The sequence below is a fragment of the Ylistrum balloti genome, unplaced genomic scaffold, assembly GCF_031769215.1.
Source record: "Ylistrum balloti isolate Yb309-2 unplaced genomic scaffold, AGI_CSIRO_Ybal_v1 Utg372492, whole genome shotgun sequence".
Lineage (NCBI taxonomy): Eukaryota > Metazoa > Mollusca > Bivalvia > Pectinida > Pectinidae > Ylistrum > Ylistrum balloti.
This window is the reverse complement of record NW_026783112.1, coordinates 1-13,431: the sequence shown is the minus strand read 5'-3', so window position 1 is coordinate 13,431 and position 13,431 is coordinate 1. Positions and strand designations below refer to the sequence as shown.

At 35.0% G+C, this 13,431-nt stretch overlaps 4 protein-coding genes across 4 annotated transcripts; all 4 read left to right on the top strand.

Annotated features, from left to right (window-relative positions):
* The first annotated feature begins 2,632 nt into the window (after window positions 1-2,632).
* Window positions 2,633-3,727, top strand: LOC132564670 (beta-ketoacyl-[acyl-carrier-protein] synthase III 1-like). Its single transcript, XM_060229308.1, has one exon. It carries the CDS (start codon window positions 2,633-2,635, stop codon window positions 3,725-3,727), a length of 1,095 nt encoding a protein of 364 aa, XP_060085291.1.
* A 1,100-nt stretch (window positions 3,728-4,827) lies between these two features.
* LOC132564669 (swarming motility protein SwrC-like) lies at window positions 4,828-7,779 on the top strand. Its single transcript, XM_060229307.1, has one exon. The coding sequence runs from the start codon at window positions 4,828-4,830 to the stop codon at window positions 7,777-7,779; it is 2,952 nt and encodes a 983-aa protein (XP_060085290.1).
* A 1,030-nt stretch (window positions 7,780-8,809) lies between these two features.
* LOC132564668 (5-methylthioadenosine/S-adenosylhomocysteine deaminase-like) lies at window positions 8,810-9,946 on the top strand. The gene has a single exon (XM_060229306.1). The coding sequence runs from the start codon at window positions 8,810-8,812 to the stop codon at window positions 9,944-9,946; it is 1,137 nt and encodes a 378-aa protein (XP_060085289.1).
* Window positions 9,947-9,955: 9 nt separating this feature from the next.
* LOC132564667 (peptide chain release factor 1-like) lies at window positions 9,956-11,029 on the top strand. Its single transcript, XM_060229305.1, has one exon. The coding sequence runs from the start codon at window positions 9,956-9,958 to the stop codon at window positions 11,027-11,029; it is 1,074 nt and encodes a 357-aa protein (XP_060085288.1).
* Window positions 11,030-13,431: the final 2,402 nt, after the last annotated feature.

Sequence of the window (13,431 nt, the reverse complement as noted above, 5' to 3'; positions counted from 1 at the left end):
ATCTAGATAGAATCAAATAAACCTTGAGATTTTTGACCTATATCTCTTCGGTAGTGAGCATTTTCAAATTGAATTTTCTCCACCTCTTGATAGCAGTTTTCTATAGTTTTAAGAAAAGATTGGCCATTCTTAGCTAAAGCAGTGACGGATAGGACTCTTCCTCCATTAGTATAAAATTTTCCGTTTTTGTAGGTTGTTCCAGCATGAAAAACCATGCAATCTTTATCAACAGCATCCAGCCCACTAATAGGTTTATTAATCTCATACTGACCTGGATAACCGCCACTTGCCATGACAACCGTGCAAGAGGGTCTCTTTTGTATTTTAAAATCCACTTGATCAAGTCTCTCTTCGACACAAGCGATTAAAATTTCTACCAAGTCACCGTCCAACAAAGGCAAAACACATTGACATTCGGGATCGCCCAAACGGACATTGAATTCCACCACTCGAATATCTTCATTATTAATCATCAAACCTGCATAGAGTACCCCTTTAAAAGGCATGTTTCGTTTTCTCATTTCTTTTAGTGTTGGAATAATGATTTGCTCCTCTACAATTTGTTGGTGGAAACCAGTAAAAAAAGGAACGGGCGAATAAACCCCCATCCCTCCAGTGTTTGGGCCATAGTCATTATCAAAAACTCTCTTGTGATCTTGTGAAACTGGTAAAGTTCGAACTGTTTTTCCATCAGTAAAAGCCAATACAGAAGCTTCATGTCCTTGCATTAATTGTTCAATAACAATTTTTTCTCCGGCACTTCCAAATTTTTTTTCAAGAAAATAGTGATCTAAAGAGGCAATTGCTTCATTCTTGTTTTGAGGGATAATCACTCCCTTACCAGCACAAAGACCATCTGCTTTTAAAACCCAATTTTGATCACTTTCTAAAAGAAATTGTTTTGCTGATGCATGATTAGTGAAGGTATGAAATGGCGCAGTAGGCACTCCTGCTTCTTGCATCACTTCTTTTGCAAATGATTTGGAGCTTTCCAACTGTGCGGCTTTCTGACTTGGCCCAAAGACCTTGACTCCATTACTTTGGAGATGATCGGTGATTCCTAATGAAAGATAATCTTCTGGTCCAACGACAACTAAATCAATTTTATTTTTTTTAATGGTATCTAATAATTCATTGAAGGGGGGCTTTATTTTTACTTCTAAATTTTCATAGTGAAAATCCGTTCCTCCATTACCCGGTGCGACAAAGACCTTCCCCCGCTTAGAAAACCGTGAGATAGATTTCTCAACAATATAGGCCAGGGCATGCTCTCTTCCCCCTGATCCAACAATCAATATGTTCAAATTTACTTATTAAAATTTTCGATTACCTTCTAAATCGAAAACATAGATATGTGATTTCTCAAAAAAAGTCTTGATTTTTTTCTTCGGTGGAAGAGAGATGTAACCCCTTTGCTCGATGACGACATCAGCATTCGTCTTTGTCTTGCAATGAATGTGGGACAAACTTCCAAGCCGTTCGGTAATCATCGTGGTTAACTCCATGGGAATTGAATTGCGAGAATGCTTCTTTAAATGAAGGTGCTCTGGTCGGATACCTACATTCAATTCTTGATTTTTAGAAAGGTTTGCTTTTGTTTGATCTTTCTTGCTAATAGGCAAGTTAATTTTTAACTTTTCTGATTTGAAAGCGATCTCTAAATTTCTATCTGAAATTTTACTGACATAAACTTTAAAAAAATTCATTTTAGGAGATCCGATGAATCCCGCCACAAACAAATTCTTGGGATTGGAATACAGTTCCAAAGGCTTGCCAAATTGTTCGATTTCACCTTTATTGAGAACAACAATTCGGTCGGACATGGTCATCGCTTCGACTTGATCATGGGTCACATAAATCATCGTACTTTTTAAACTTTCATGCAATTTAGCAATTTCCAATCTCATCTGCACCCGTAATTCAGCATCCAAGTTTGAAAGAGGTTCATCAAAAAGAAAAATCTTGGGTTCACGAACAATTGCTCTTCCAATAGCAACCCTCTGCCTTTGTCCTCCTGAAAGCTCCTTGGGCTTTCTTTTTAGTAAATTTTGAATTTTTAAGATTTCTGCAGCTTCTTCAACTTTTCTTTTAATCACACTTTTAGGGGTTTTGGTCATCTTTAACCCAAAACTCATGTTTTCCATGACATTCATATGTGGGTAGAGAGCGTAGGACTGAAAAACCATGGAAATACCTCTGTCAGACGGATCGATATCATTAACAACTTGGTCTTCGATTTTGATCATGCCTGAAGTACAATCTTCTAACCCAGCAATGATCCTGAGCAAAGTCGACTTGCCACATCCTGAAGGACCAACAAGAACAATGAACTCTCCTTTTTCTACTTCAAAAGAAATATTTTTTAATACATTGGTTTTTTTAAAATTCTTAACGACATTTCTAACTTCGAGTTGTATCATGTGCTATCCTCTTCTTTCTATAAAAGTAAGTATAAAAGTAAGATTGTTAACCTTTCTATTGTAGCATAATTATTGATTTTTGATTCATTGATTTTTAACCATCATTCAACTAAATCCATTTTTTTTTAAACTGATAAACATTAATAATGCTTCATCACCCCTCATTTTTACAAAAACTAAATATGATATAATAATGATTACTTTTTGTCATTATGAATGTTGAAATTACTAGCGTTGGTTCATTTATCCCTTCAAAAATTATTGACAATAAAGAGCTTTATCAAAAAATCTCAAATTTTGAATTAGAGAAAGCTAAAGAATCACTTCTTAAAAAAAATTTCGATGTCACCTATTCTAGTGACGAGGAAATTTTCGACACTTGGGTAAGACAGGTATGCGGTATTATCTCCCGACCATTCATTTCAGAAGAAGACGAAATTCATGATTTAGGAAAGGAAAAAAAAATCTTTGTTGAATTGATGGCCGCAGAGGCATCCAAAAAGGCTATTTCATCTGCTGGTATTGATCCAGATAGCATCGACCAAATTATTTTTTCAACTTATAGTTCCAGTCGAACCATGCCTTCTCCAGCAACCACACTAAAAAGTCTTCTCAACTTGAAACGAGCCTCAGCCGTGACCATGAACGGGGCTTGTAGCGGGTTTTTAGATGCTTTAATAGATGCGGCAATAAAAGTTGAATCCAAACATTTTGAAACGATATTAGTTGTTGCCTCAGAAAATTTAAGCGACAAAATGGATTTTAATGATCCAAAATCCTCTATTATTTTTAGTGATGGATCTGGAGCTTGCATTATTCAAAAATCCAAACAACAGGGTGTTTTGGGATTCGCTTCTGGGGTTACCTTCAGCGAACAAGTCTACATGGAGAGAACAGGAAATATTTTCTTTAACAGTGGACCACTGGTAGAAAGAAATGCTGTCAACACCATGCACGGGATTGCTGTTAAAACATTAAAAAACAGTCAACAAAGTTTTGAAGATATTCAATACATCGTACCCCACCAAGCCAATCTGAGAATTTTAATGAGTTTTGAAAAAAAAATCCAAACTCCGAACACTGTCATTCTCAAACAAATTGAAAGACTGGGAAATCTTTCCAGTGCCAGTATCCCTGTGACCTTGGATTGCTTTCTAAGAGAGTTCAAAGAAAAAAAAGAAAAATTACACCTTACAGAAAACCATTCCAAAGATTATTCCAATCTCGAATATTTAAATTTCTTATTTATTTCAGTAGGAGGAGGATACACCTATAGTGCTCTCAGTACAAAAATCAAAAACCCTTAAATTAGCCTTCATGGGTTCACCTGCTATCTCTAGGGAGATTTTATCTGTGATGATGGAGCACCCGGAAATCTCGCTTCAAGCTCTTTGGACGACTCCCCCCAAAAAACACGGTAGGGGACTGCAAAGTCGATCAAGTAAGATTGCTTGTTATTATCAAGAGTTAAAACCCATTTTGCCCGACCTCCATTTAAGGGAGCCCCATAAGATTGACGAAGAGGAAATCCATTTTTTAAAAAATCTCTCCTGCGACTTTATTTTTGTTGTATCATATGGGAAAATACTTCCTCAAGGTTTTTTTTCTCTTCCTCCTTTGGGAAGTTTCAATCTACACTATTCCCTGCTCCCCAAGTATCGAGGAGCCTCTCCAGTACAAAGTGCCATCCTTCATCAAGAAAATAAAAGTGGAGTAACGATTCAAAAAATTAATAATCAATTGGATGCAGGAGACATTGTTTTTCAAAAAAGTTTCTCTATTAAAGGTCTTAATAGTCAAGAGGTTTTCAAAAAAAGTCAAGAAACTAGCCGAGATCTTTTATCGATTTTTATTGAAAAATTACTTGATGACAACTTAACCTACACTCCTCAAGAAGATAAGAAAGCAACTTATTGTAAAAAAATAAAAAAACAAGCAGGATTTCTTAAAACAGATCAAACAACCGATGAAGTTTACGCTAAATTTCTTGCTTACCAACCTTGGCCAGGACTTTTTTTTTTTGTTAATAATATAAGATATGAGATACAAGGGTTATCAAAAATCAAAAAAAATAAAGCAATCAATCCCGGAAGCATTAACAAGGAAGGAGGAAAACTCATACTTTGTCTCAGTGACGGTTGTTTGGAAATTACCGCAATCAAACGATCTAACAAGAAAACACTTTCAAGTAGAGACTTTTTAAATGGAATCAAATGGGACTTTCCCGTTGTTCTCTATTAGCTTCCACTAAAACTAAACTCATAAAGAAGATATGTCAAAAATTATTCTTTTCCTCATTAAGAATACTTTAATTAAATGGATACTCATTTTAATGATATTTTCCGTTGCGGTTATTGCCATCACCAATCTCAAACGTTTCGCCTACCCCCGAGTTGACCTCAATCAAATGACTATTGAAACAATTGTCCCAGGATTTTCCGTATTTGAAATTAACTCTAGAGTAACAAGTAAAATAGAAGAAAGGTTAGAAACCATCGGAGGGATTAAAAAATATACCTCCACCTCATCTGCAGACCGATCCTTTATCTTCATTGAAATTGATACCGAAGCAGAAGCAGAAGACGTGAAAAGAAAGATACGAGATGAGGTCAGCGACATTGCTGACTTTCCATCAGAAATGTTAAGTCGACCCAAAACTTCTGAAATCAAAATTGATAACATGCCCACTCTTTTACTGGGTTTGGTTTCTAAAAATATCGATGCATTTGAATTAAGAGAAAAAACATTAGAGCTTAAAAATATTATCTTAAACTCTGATCTCGTTTCCCAAATTTATGAAGACATTCCCAAAAAACAACTTCACATTTTACTTGATAAAAAAAAAATGAAGGAATTCAAAATCACTTTTGAAGAAGTTTATCAAATGATCAAGTCAAGCCAAGTAAGGCTAACTGCTGGTAATTTAGAATCCAAAACCCAAATCAAAAATATCATCACATTATCAGAAGCACAAAATCCAGAAGAAATTGCTAATATTTCACTTCGTGCAAGTGGTCTTAATGAAACAGAAGGAATCGTTTTAAGAGTTAAAGATATTGGAGAAGTTCGCTACGCTCTAGAAAAACAAAAATTCATCACTAAGTATAATGGTAAAAATGGGTATAAATTGGATGTGGTTAAGAAACCCCAAAGTGATATTCTTGATTTTTCAGAAAACATCATCCCATTAGTCGAAAAATTTTCAAAAGATCACCCTAATATAGAAGTTGTCATTTTAGAGAACGGGGCTTCAGAAACAGAACAACGCCTTTCCATCGCTCTTAATAATGGCTATACGAGTTTTGTTCTTATTTTTATTACTATTTTTATTTTCTTGAGAAAGTCTATTGCGTTTTGGGCAGTTTTTGAAATTCCTGTCACAATTTTGCTGACTTTAACTCTCATGTGGCTAACCGACATCACCATTAACAATGTCTCACTTTGCGGCATCATCCTCACCCTTGGAATTATCGTTGACAACCCAGCCGTCATTGGTGAACTTGTTTGCTCTTACCAAGAAAAAGGCTACTCATCCGAAGAGGCAAGCATCATGGGAGTGAAGAAAATTTTTAAACCCCTTCTCTTTGCTTTGATTACTAATATTGGAGCTTTCCTTTCCATATTCTTTATTCCAGGGATGTTAGGTGATTTTGCCATTGAAATACCCATCACAGTGAGTTTCATGATGCTGTCAAGTTTTTTTGAATCCATGTTTATTCTACCAAGTCACCTTGCACACGCTAAATTAACAAGCAAACAACCCTATGGAGATGTCTTCATTCAAAAACTTATCATCTTCTATCAGAAACTTTTGATCAGGTTTTTGAAAAGGCCTTTTATTTATTTCCTTTTGATTTTAGCCTTAGCTACTGGAGTAGCCTTTTGGTCTATTCAACAAATTAATTTCTTTCTTTTCTCAAATGATCAAGCAAGTAAAATCTTCATTTCTGGATCCACTCAATTAAACAAAAACCTTAATTTTACGAGTGAGCAGGTCGCTAAAATAGAAAAGATCATCGACCAATTGCCAGAAAACATTGTCCATGCTTACAGAACCATTGTGGGTGGCAATGCAGAAAATAATTTCAATATTTACCTATCCCTTACCCCTTTCCTTGAAAGAGAACTTATTGCCCAAGAGGTGCAAGACTTTATTAAGCAAGCCATATCCCATGACCCCAACATTAAATTGAACTCCATTGATTTTCATATTGACTCTGGTGGACCACCTGCTGGAAAGCCTATAGAGGTGAATATTTTTTCACACAACTCACAAACTCGAAAAAAAGTCGTTGATTTCGTCAAGCAACACATGACTACCCGAAATTACTTTTCGGGAATCTCCACCGACTTAGAAGAAAACCAATCCGAATTTAAAGTGACTCCTAATGAACAGATCTCCTTTTCGGGAATCACTACTTCTAGTATTGCAAACACCCTTCGATTTTCTTATGAAGGAGTTAAAGTCAATGAGGTTCATCAAGATAATGACAATCTCGAGTGGGTTATTAAACTTGACGAAGCATCAAGAAACATTGAAGACCCATTAGAAGATATTTACCTCCTCAACCCTCTCAGGCAATTAGTTCACATCAAAGAATTAGTGAAATTGGAAGAATCTACTGGCTTACCTGAAATAATCAAGGAACAAGGAAGAACTAAAAATACCATTACAGCCAGTTTTGATACCGAGAAAGTGAACTCGGGTTTGATCATTGAAGAATTGAGCCAGGAATATTTTCCCTTGCAAGAGCAGTATCCAGATTTGAAAATCACTTTTTCTGGAGAAGCAATTGAGAGTCAAGACACTTTAACGAAATTTAGTTTTGCTATTCTTGCATCTGTGTTTTTTATTTATTTAATCCTGGTAATTCAATTTAAAAACTTAAGCCAACCATTCCTTGTTATCTCTTCAATACCCTTTGGAGTCGTTGGCATTTTTTTTGCTTTCGCCTTACAAGATATGAACATCACCTTCCTTACTTTGATTGGAATTCTCGGCTTCAGTGGAGTAGTAATTAATTCTTCCATTATTATGATCGACTTCATTAATAGCCAAAACAAAGAAAGTCATCCTGAAACAGTCCCCTCTTTGTCTGTTCAGCAAGCTGTGATTCAAGGGGCAATAGCAAGGTTTCGCCCTATTTTAATCACTTCCATCACCACAGTCATAGGATTCATCCCTATTGCTTATAAAGTGATAGGAGAAACAGACAGTATTGTCTCTCCTATGACTATGGGGATGCTTTGGGGAATGCTTTTTGGAACTCTATCTGCTTTGTTTATTGTACCGATATTGTTTATTATTAATGATACAATAGTGAACTATTTTAAAGATTTATTTAGGAAAACAAATTAGATTTTGGTTCAACACAGCTACGGCGAAAAAATCTATCTAAAGGAAATCAGTAGGAAGAAAATTCTTAACAAAGATGAACAATTAGACTACGCAAAAAAAATATCTCAATTAAAAAGTAAATTTAAAAGAATTGAAAACAAAACAATACAAAAAGAAATTGAAGACAAAATTAAGGTTTATCGAAATAGTCTGGTTGAAAGTTGTTATTTAATTGTTGTTCAAATTGCAAAGAAATACCGAAATCGCTATATTCAATTATTCGACCTGATTGAGGAAGGTAATTTGGCACTTATCAAAGCCGTGGATCACTTTGACTATAAAAAAAACATTAAGTTTTCTACCTTTGCGAGTTTCGTTGTTAAGAATGCTATTCTTACTGCCATCATGCACCGTGAAAAGATTACTCGTAGAATCTCCAGTCAATTCTATTACGACAATCGAAATTTCACTTCTATCTCAAGAAGTAATAGAGTAGGGGAAACGCCGGTCCCTTTCCAACCTTTTGAAAAACAAATTGGGGTAGATACATCAATAATGCATAAAGCAATTCGTAATTTATCTAAAAAAATCTACCAAAAAACTATTGGAAATATTGAACAAGAATACGTCGACAGTAAGTTGAACGACAATCAAAAAGACCAAAACTTCCCAGAGAAAAATCTCTTTCAAAAAACTCTCCAAGAGAACCTAAAAAAAATTGAAAAAATCCTTACTCCTCAAGAATTTAAAATTATCACCATGTATTACGGACTGAACAATAATTCGCGAAAAAAATTTAACGAAATTAAAAAAGAATTTAAGTTATCAGGCGAAAGGATTAGACAAATTAATAAAGGGGCTCTTTCTAAAATAAAGAATTCTGAGTTAAATACTCAATTAAAAGATTTTTTATAATAAAATTTAAGGAATGCAACAAACCTTTCCGAAAAAAATTTCTTTTTCGCTCAATCATGTGGATCTTTGTAATCCCGATAAATTGACATCTAACCAAACAATACATTTAGTTAATGGGAAAATCAGTTTTAAAAAAATGGGTAAGTCCCTTAACAACCCGTTAGACTTCAAGAATTGCATTGCCTACCCAGGTTTATTCAATGCCCATGATCACTTGTTGGGAACTTACCTGCCACGTGTTGGAAGAGGTCCCTATCTAAGCTGGAAACCATGGGACGATGATCTTAAAACATCTGACCTCTATCAAGAACGATCCATGCTGACAAACGCACACATTTACCAAATATCTTATTATCGCCAAATTCTTTCTGGAGTCACCACCGTCTGCGATCACATTCCTCACATTGTTCATAAAGACTTCTTAGGTGGATCATTTGTTAGAATTATTAAAGAATATTGCTTGGCTCACGAAATTTCTTCTTACGAATTAAAATGGGGAGATGATCACAAGGTTGAAATTGAAAGAGCTAAGAAGAAAAACATTCCTTTTATCACTCATTTGGAAGAGGGCTTTGATGAAGAATCTAAACAAGGTACAGAAATCCTTCACAGGAAGAAAGGAATTTTTAAAAACTCGGTATTGGTTCACTGTGTTAGTTGTTCTTTAGAGGACATCAAACTTATTGCTAAACAGAAAGCATCCATGGTTTGGTGTCCCAACTCTAACTATTACATGTTCAATCAAACCGCCAAGATCAAAGACTTCATTGAACAAGGGGTGAATGTTTGCTTAGGTACCGACTCACCAATGTCCGGAAGCGTAAACCTTTTTGCAGAACTGCAATTCGCTCAAAAGACCTACCAAAAATTGTACGGAAGTAAAATTTCTCCCAAGTTGCTTTTTAAAATGATCACAATCAATCCAGCAAAAGCTTTTAGACTGGATCAACAACTGGGCACAATTGAAGAAGGCAAACTAGCTGATATCTTAATTTTAAAAAAATCCAAGGAGGTTGACCCTTACAAAAAAGTGGTGAACGCCAATACGGAAGACATCGAAATGCTTTGGAAGGAAGGGGTGCCTCTTTATTTCAAAGAGGAATATTATTCTAAACTTCCCAAAGCAATCTTACAGAATTACGAAAAGGTTTGTCTAGAGTCTAAAGGAGGGAAAATTACTGCCTATCTTATTGGGAAACCCCATCTCCTTAAGAAGAAAATTAACGAAAGTGTTAATTTTAAAAAAGAACTTGAGTTTATTCCCATAATTTAATTTCCATTCATGTTTGAAAAGCAATTAGTTGCCATTAAAGCTAACTACAAGTTATTAAGAGAAAAACTCTCCGACCCCAATTTAATTAAGGATCCACACAACTATAAAAAAACCATTCATGAATTTAATCGATTAGAAGAAATTCATTCTCATTCGCAAGAGATTAAAAAAACCGAGACCAAGGTTTCAGATTATAAGAAAATGCTTAAGGAAGAAAAAGATCAGGACATGGTTTCCTATATCAAAGAAGAACTCACTACTGAAGAAGCTTCTCTTGATAAACAAAGGGAAAAACTAAAAATTCTCATGCTTCCTAGATCGCTTGAAGACAATCGGAATGTCGTTATGGAAATTCGAGCTGGCACTGGTGGAGAAGAAGCAAGTTTGTTTTCTGCAGACCTCTTTAGGATGTATTCTTTTTTTTGCGAAAAAAAAAAATGGAAATTAGAAACCCTATCCAGTTCTTCAAGTGGACTTAAAGGCTTTAAAGAAATTATTTTCTCAATTACTGGAAAAAGTGTTTTTGAAAGCCTCAAATATGAAACTGGAGTGCATCGGGTTCAAAGAATTCCCCGGACTGAAACCAATGGAAGAATTCACACCTCTACCGTTACCGTAGCTGTTCTTCCGGAAGCTGAGGAAAAAGATATTGAAATATTAGAAAAGGATTTAAAAATCGATACCTATCGTGCGAGTGGCGCTGGAGGGCAACATGTTAACACGACAGACTCTGCCATTCGCATCACTCACCTTCCAACCAAAGTCGTCGCAACCTGCCAAGACGAAAGATCACAATCAAAAAACAGAAATAAAGCCATGGTGATTCTAAGAGCAAGATTATATGAACAGCAACAAAAACAATTTAAAGAAAACCAAGACCAACAGAGAAAGAGCCAAATTGGGACTGGAGAAAGGTCCGAAAAAATAAGAACTTACAACTATCCCCAATCTCGAATCAGTGATCACCGAATTCAATTAACCCTCTACCGGCTTGAAAGTTTCATGGAAGGCAATATTGAAGAGGTAATCGAAAAACTTAAAGAAAAAGAAAACAAAGAAAAAATTTTGGCTTTTAACTCCTAAACTTTTTTTCTCCAACCATCCATTCTAAATACTAATGACTAAGGTCTCCCAAAATGTTTAAATAATTTTGGTAACGTATTGGATGAATCTCTTCTTTTTCAACTGCCTGCTTTACTTGACAGTTCGGTTCGTGAATGTGGAGACAGTTTTTATAGGCACAGCCATTTTCAAAATTTCTGAATTCGGGATAATAGTTTTTTAATTCATTTTTTTCTAAGTCAATGTAATCAATTTCTTTAAGACCCGGCATGTCATAGACCACTCCTCCGAAATAAAAATCATGTTTTTTTATTCGGGTTGTTGTATGCCTACCTCGACGAGTGTAACTTGAAACTTCCTGAAATCTACCTTTGAAATTCTCATCAATATTGTTAAGCAGAGAAGTTTTTCCTACCCCCGAATGTCCAATAATAGCTGTATGGCAATTTTTAAAGACTTTTTTTATTCTTTCAAAATCACCTTTCTTTTCTTTGGTTTTTTTTTCATCATTATCATTATTAGAAATTTCATTATTAGAAATTACGAAAACACGATAGTAATTTTTATAAATGGATTCATAATATTGAATCACTTCTTTATCAACCAAGTCACTTTTTGTAAGAACAATAAAGACGTCCTTACTAAAGTGGTGAGCAAGCACCAGAAAACGATCAATTAAACCGGACTTAATTTCGGGATGGACAAAGGAACTTACAATGCTAAGTTGATCAATGTTTTCAATTAAACTATGAATGTAGGTTATTTTTTTGGAAGCGATGAGCCGGCGATAGTAATTGGATTCTTTTTTTCGATTACCCTTTAAATTTTCATGATCGCTGAATTTCAGATGGAACTTTTTTACTCTTCCCATATTATTTATTTGTCAATATCCAATTAACTGCTTGATTGAGATCATCCGCTACATGATCGGGTGACACTTCATATTCTTGATCTCCTCCTCCATGACCTGTTTTCATCAAAATTGTTTTGAGTCCCATCTTACTGCCAGCTAAAATATCGGAAGTCTTGTCTCCTATGAAAAAACTTTTTTCAATGTCAACATTTACATCAGCAATTCCCCTTTCTATCAATAAGGTTTCGGGTTTACGGCATTGACACTTCTGACCAAGTGAATGTGGACAGTAGTAAACCTTATCAATGATGATTTGATTTTTACTGAAAATTGACAGCATCTTCTTATTAACTTTGAAAAAATCTTCTTTGCTAAAATAGCCTAAACCAATTCCCGCTTGATTGGTGACAATCACCAAACTAAAACTCTCGTCCTTTAGCCTTTTTAAAGCACCAACAACATCGGGATAAAGAATAAGATCTCTTGGATCGTGCAAGTATTCTATTTCCTTATTGATGACTCCATCTCGGTCAAGAAAAATAGTTGGCTTTTTAGGAGTGTCAGGTAAAGGCAAGGATACTGGAAGAGTATCATGATACTTGGCAAGAATCTTTTCAATGATCTTAGTTGTGGAGCAACCTTTTTCAAAATTAATAATAACAACCTCTCCTCCCCACTGCTTAAGGTATTTTGCAGAGCTCAGTTGACTACCTTTGTAATCTCCACCCTTAACATAGAAATTCGGTTGAATAGTCAAGATGTTTTCTTGATTTTTTTCTTCAATGAATAAAAAAGCAGCATCAACCATTCCCAAGCTGGCTACAATTTCCAGTCGATTTTGTTCTTGTATGATTGGTCTTCTCAAACCTTTGTATTTTCTTACGGAGCTATCACTATTGACCGCTACCACCAACCGATCACAAACTTTCTTCGCTTGCATTAAATAAGAAAGATGCCCATAATGGATGAGGTCAAAACTTCCTGAAGTGAAACCAATGGTATATCCTTGTTTCTTCCATTCCTTTATCAAAGGAAGAATTGCTTGTCTATCTTGGAAAAAATTCAAATTTAAAAAATAAAAAAGAGGAGAAAATTGAAGGGCAATTAGAGTCCGCTATTAAATAATAACGTAAAACTTTTAATTCATTATTGTAATATAAATTCAATTAAACCAATTAATATTAGTAACCACTATTTAATGCGAACAGCCTTACCCTGAGATCGTGGTAAGCTACCTTTATTTTTAATAAAAATTTGGCTATTAATACCAATCATTCCTTTAATTTTTTGCCGTAAATCTTTAGCTTTATTTGGATCACCATGCTCTTTTAACTCAACAAAAATGTGAAGGTTATTTAAAGCTCCTTCTTTAACCTCCTGTAATTGGAAGACAGGTTCGAAATCAGAAAACTGAAAGATTAATTCTTCTATTTGTGAAGGGAATACATTGACCCCCTTAATGATCAACATGTCATCGGTTCTTCCTTTGATACGGTCAATTCTTCTCATTGTCCGACTACTGCTTGGTAGAATTTTGGTTAAATCACGGGTTCGGTATCGAATCAAAGGT

Excerpts from the sequence above, each read along its gene's own strand:
- LOC132564668 (XM_060229306.1), top strand. The coding sequence starts at position 8,810 with ATGGGTAAGTCCCTTAACAACCCGTTAGACTTCAAGAATTGCATTGCC.
- LOC132564669 (XM_060229307.1), top strand. The coding sequence starts at position 4,828 with ATGACTATTGAAACAATTGTCCCAGGATTTTCCGTATTTGAAATTAAC.
- LOC132564670 (XM_060229308.1), top strand. The coding sequence starts at position 2,633 with ATGAATGTTGAAATTACTAGCGTTGGTTCATTTATCCCTTCAAAAATT.
- LOC132564667 (XM_060229305.1), top strand. The coding sequence starts at position 9,956 with ATGTTTGAAAAGCAATTAGTTGCCATTAAAGCTAACTACAAGTTATTA.